Source organism: Enoplosus armatus, chromosome 1 (assembly GCF_043641665.1).
Source record: "Enoplosus armatus isolate fEnoArm2 chromosome 1, fEnoArm2.hap1, whole genome shotgun sequence".
In the NCBI taxonomy this organism is placed as follows: Eukaryota; Metazoa; Chordata; class Actinopteri; order Centrarchiformes; family Enoplosidae; genus Enoplosus; species Enoplosus armatus.
In genome coordinates, this window is record NC_092180.1 from 14,584,283 (window position 1) to 14,588,967 (window position 4,685).

The following is a 4,685-nucleotide window of genomic DNA, read 5'->3' on the forward strand; positions in this document are numbered from 1 at the left end:
AACAAGAAACACACACCAGACTTCATCCAATGCAATTGAAACCCTCCAGTGACAGTTGACAGTACCATTCACCCAAAACATAAAATTAAGATGCATCACAATGAAACAAAGTTGTGAAAAAGCCTCAGTTAAATAACAAATGGCATAGTGAGGAACAATGAAACTTAAAACTAGAATAATAAATTATCGTATGATTACACACTACATAAATGTATATTAATATATGGATCAGGTATTATGAACGGATACAGAAATTCCTGACAACAGAACTGTAGAAAAAAAAGTCAGAACACATTCTGCTTTAAATAATCAGATACAACATAATTTCAGCAAAAAAAAAAAAAATTAAAATTAGAAAGATTAAGCATTTACAACCAAGTGATAAATGCAATCAAGCATTGCTTAACACCAGAACTGTGCAGTAAGGAGTGAGCAGAATAAACTCATGATTGTTAATGAGAGTTAGGTTAGCAGTAACATTTCTCACGTTATTAAAACTAATAAAATGCATTGGAAGTTAATAATTTAGTGTAAAAGGTCGAATGGACACTGTTTTAACTATTACCCGGATTTCATCACCGTTCGTCATGCTAACACCTCCTTCAATTTTTCCATTTTGTCTATGTGTGTAATGATAGTGTATGTATAGCAGGCTGTAACCAAAACCTTTTTCTGGGCAGGCAAATGGGTACTGAACATACAGAGACCAAACTGGGTCAAATGCATATGAAAGTTTAAGTTAAAGACACCATTTAATATTAATGACAACAGACATAGCAACAATGAAATACAAAGAAACTGAAGGCCTACAATTTAATAAAGTCTCTGCCCAACTGTCTATTTGGTGCACCATATGTAGACGGACAAGGACAAAAGAACTTTATCAAACTGTTCCCCTCCTTTTTTTGTTGTAGAGGATGCACACACTCCTAATTGTGTGCGTTCAGTGTCAGGAGGTTTTGGTCAGACATTTCAAGGCCTCCAGATGAAAAGAATGAGATGAAAACAGGACGCCAGCACTCAAGAGGACTTGTGTTCAAACATGTAGTAGCGATACATGACACCAATAACAATTGCAGCAGTAGCAGGTATCAACCAAGTGGTCCAGGAGCTGCTGGAAAAAATAAACATCAATTATAAATTGTTTGAGCCAGAGCAATTAAAATGGACAAAACAAAACAGAAAGGCAACAGTAAGATAAAGATATGTTTTTTTTTTTTAAAAACGTATTTACAAGGATTCATACAGCAAATAATTTGCACTTTCTCCCCATTTTTCTTCCCACTTTCTATTTCAAGAAGCAGCATTTCTGAGCTGTCAATATTGCAAGAGGACTTTGTTTACTACAGACTGCAGTGATCAATTTTCACTTGCAGCAAACAAAAAACAGTAAGCTATGAGCCTGACACAGTGTTCATCATGATGACTCACCTGGACTCTCCTGAATTTGTGTCATCTTCCTCCTGAAAAAAAGGACACAAATAAAAAAAGAAAAAAAGAATGATTTAGCACAAACCAAAAACTTCTTATGGTCTGTAAATTCTGTTCCAGTGACTTTTCTGTTGCAGGTAAGACAAGGTCAGATGACGATACAATTGAAATTACCTTTTCCGTCACCTTCTTTCTGTCATCCTACAAAGAAAATAAATAAATTAGTACTGTCTTCACATGGCAGACACAAATTACACTCAAGCCAAGAATAAAAGTTAAGTCAGTTTCTCAGGTAGTCAATAGTTGATCAACATTCAGATGTATTCATATGAATTACCAGGTTAACACTTTTAATGGTTAATATCTGTTGACAAAATCTAAATATAAAGTAGTTACCCTACAAAATATCGGTTTTATCGGTTCACAGCAATAAGCAGAACAGAAAGAGGTTAGGTTAAAAAAACAATATACCTGTATTGGTGTAATTTGATGCTTTCTCATTGGATATGGAAGTAACGCTCAAATGACAACCTTGTCTAAAGGATGTTACAAGCCAATTCCCATTTGATTTAATGTAATCTCCCTCAATTTGCTAATGATATTGTAAACCCCAAATGAATGCATGACACCATCTTGTGACTCCAAGCAACTTGGCAAGTGGGTAAATTTTTTCTCAACGAGATCTGGTGATACTGATTAATTAGGTTTGATTTTAGCAACGTTCATCATTTAGAAGCTTAACTTCAGTATTTAACAGAGGTACATGGGCATCATGCAAAGATACTACAGGCAGGGAAGGCCTCATCTTACCATGTGAACCTCTCCAACGTAGTACTGCTGCAGCATCTCCCTGGCATCGGTGGAATGACCTACATCCTCAAAGCTCTCTGAGGCATCTGCACCTGCCTGCTCCAACAAAACCTCCTCACCTCCCGGATGCTGAAAGCATAGAATAGGTTAACACAGAGTATTGAGCTAGTTAATTTCCTTCTTTCCCCCACACACAGAATATCATATAGTTAATTTCTATGCTTGATTAAGTTTAACCCAAAGCAGTGAAAACTCTTGAAATCACACGAAAATTACTGAAATACACCAATAAGGTCTTTCGGTGGTAGAAAGTATGAAAGTACATTTACTTGAACAAGTATTGTACTTGTGGAATTTTTTTAACTGTACTAAGAGTATTTCCATTTTGTGCTACTTCATACTTCTACACCACTACATTTTTGAGGGAAATATTGTGCTTTTTCGCTACACCACAATTGACAGCTTAAGTTACCAGTTACTTTGCTGATTGTGATTTTACATGCAAAGCACATGATCTGCCTCTAAAATGCATTGCATTCTTATTAGTTTAACTACCCAACTATATGTAAAGTAGGTAAAATTAACTCCACTGCAAGCAGCTGCTGCATTTAAATCTTGCAAATAAGTTCTACAAAATTAATCAAATTACATTATATATAATAAAGTTAAGACTCTGAAAAGAGCCACTTTGCATAATGAGTACATAAGTAAAATATTTAGTATATAGTTAAAAGTTTTGAATGCAGAACATTTACTTTTAATTGAGAATTTTAACTCATTACATTACTACTTTTACTTAAGTGAAGGATCTGAATAGTTGCTCCAGCACTGGCATTGTTAATGACCATGTCACTTATTACACTGCTGCTTAGCGTTACATTATCTTACAACTGTAGATTTAGTGTCAGACTCTTATGAAACAGGATTATCAGAATGCAGTTTTCACAATAAGCCCACGTTACTGCAAGTAGCTACAATTAATGCTGGATTGACAACAATGGTACTGTTGAGGCTAATGTCAATGCATCTCTACTTTTAAGCAGCAACAAACAACTAGCGTTAGCTGTTTGCTAACGTTAATAATGAATGTTTCTGTAAAGTTTTCCCAGTTAATTTCTTGCGCAAACGACACGTTAGCCAAGTACCGCTGGTGCAACCTTGTTTAAATGAACCCCGAAGTAACTCGAGGTCGTAACTTTATACTGACAGGCTCAAAATGCTGGATAGCGTCGCTGAGTGAAGTCAGCAACGTCACACGTCAATACATGCGGTTGGCAGACGTTGTGTAATTCCAGGAAGTACTCTTATTATCAATGGTAGCTGAGTTGTTAGCTAACGTTAGCTGTCTAACATTGATAATGACTGTTTTCAGAGGTTTTCCCAGTTACGCGTGTTCGCACAATATAAACGTTAGCCAAGTATTTGTATTGTATAGTATTACATTGTTTAACGCTGAGGTAACTCGAGACCGCAACTATCTACTGACAGGCTCAAAATGCAGGATAGCGTTGCTGAGTGAAGTCAGCATCGTTACGTTAATACATAAGGATAACAATCGTTTGTTAATTCCAGGAAGTAGTCTTTTCCGAATTATAGCGCAGGATTAGAGCAAAAACTTTGTTTATTATGACAGCATTATGCTTAAGTAGTTGCTACCAGCTGAGAGAAAGTATTTCTTACCTCGTCAAGGAAACCTGTGATGTCATATACTTTATCGTGGATAATGAGCCATGTGTCACTGCTCATATTATGTACTCTTATTTCTTCTAATGTGTAGTATTTTACACCATCTTCTACTGTTTCGCAGTTTTCCTCAACATTGGTGGCATTAGCAGGTCCACTGCCTGTGTTAATGAGGTTGTCGTTAATTTCCTCACCCATCCTAACCGATCAACTGAGCGGTTAGCTAGCGTTAGCTTCTGTTAGCCAGGTGTGAATGTAACGCTAGCTAGCTACGTCTAGATCAGTTTTCACCCTATTTGAGTACGGTTAGGTGTGCTCAATAAAGCCCCGTAGAGACGAGCTAACAGCAGCTACAGTGTTACCACGCAAATGCTAAGCAATGTTGGGTTACGAAATCAAAAAACACCCTAACCCGGCACGTCAGCAGACATGTGAAACAGACCAATGACATGCGTGTTGTTTTACCATCAAGTACAAAAACAACAACGGACCAATGAAACTGTGACTTTTGGAGTGATGACCAATCAAAATCGACCACGTGATGATCATGAGACTTGGTCATTTGCAAAGCTTGTCAACTGTGCGCTGTCTTTGCGCATAAGAGTTCCTGCGTTTCCAATGACATTGCCAAACGTGACTTTTATGAGGGTTTATGAAACATTTCGTAACATTGTATTTGTTTTGGGGATTGCAGTAATCGGAACATTTTTCCGTTTCAACTACAGGCCTGCAGTGCCAAACTATAAAACGAGCGTGGAATT

At 36.9% G+C, this 4,685-nt stretch overlaps 1 protein-coding gene across 2 annotated transcripts; it reads right to left on the bottom strand.

The window, feature by feature from the left end:
• Positions 1–488: 488 nt before the first annotated feature.
• Positions 489–4,325, bottom strand: cyb5b (cytochrome b5 type B). 2 transcript variants are annotated; one of them, XM_070907798.1, is made up of 5 exons: positions 3,922–4,325; positions 2,242–2,370; positions 1,606–1,632; positions 1,432–1,463; positions 489–1,111 (listed from the first exon to the last, which is right to left on the bottom strand). In XM_070907798.1, exons 1-5 carry the CDS (start codon positions 4,120–4,122, stop codon positions 1,021–1,023), a joined length of 480 nt encoding a protein of 159 aa, XP_070763899.1. In that variant the 5' UTR covers positions 4,123–4,325; the 3' UTR covers positions 489–1,020. The 2 variants fall into 2 exon arrangements, with proteins under 2 accessions (XP_070763899.1, XP_070763889.1); XM_070907788.1 differs by having other exon boundaries at positions 489–1,114.
• Positions 4,326–4,685: the final 360 nt, after the last annotated feature.

Coding starts and splice junctions, on each gene's coding strand:
- cyb5b (XM_070907788.1), bottom strand. CDS start 4,122: ATGGGTGAGGAAATTAACGACAACCTCATTAACACAGGCAGTGGACCT. Junction 1,633..2,241: donor ACGTTGGAGAGGTTCACATG/GTAAGATGAGGC, acceptor TTTTCTTTGTAG/GATGACAGAAAGAAGGTGAC. Junction 1,464..1,605: donor GAAAGAAGGTGACGGAAAAG/GTAATTTCAATT, acceptor CCTTTTTTTCAG/GAGGAAGATGACACAAATTC.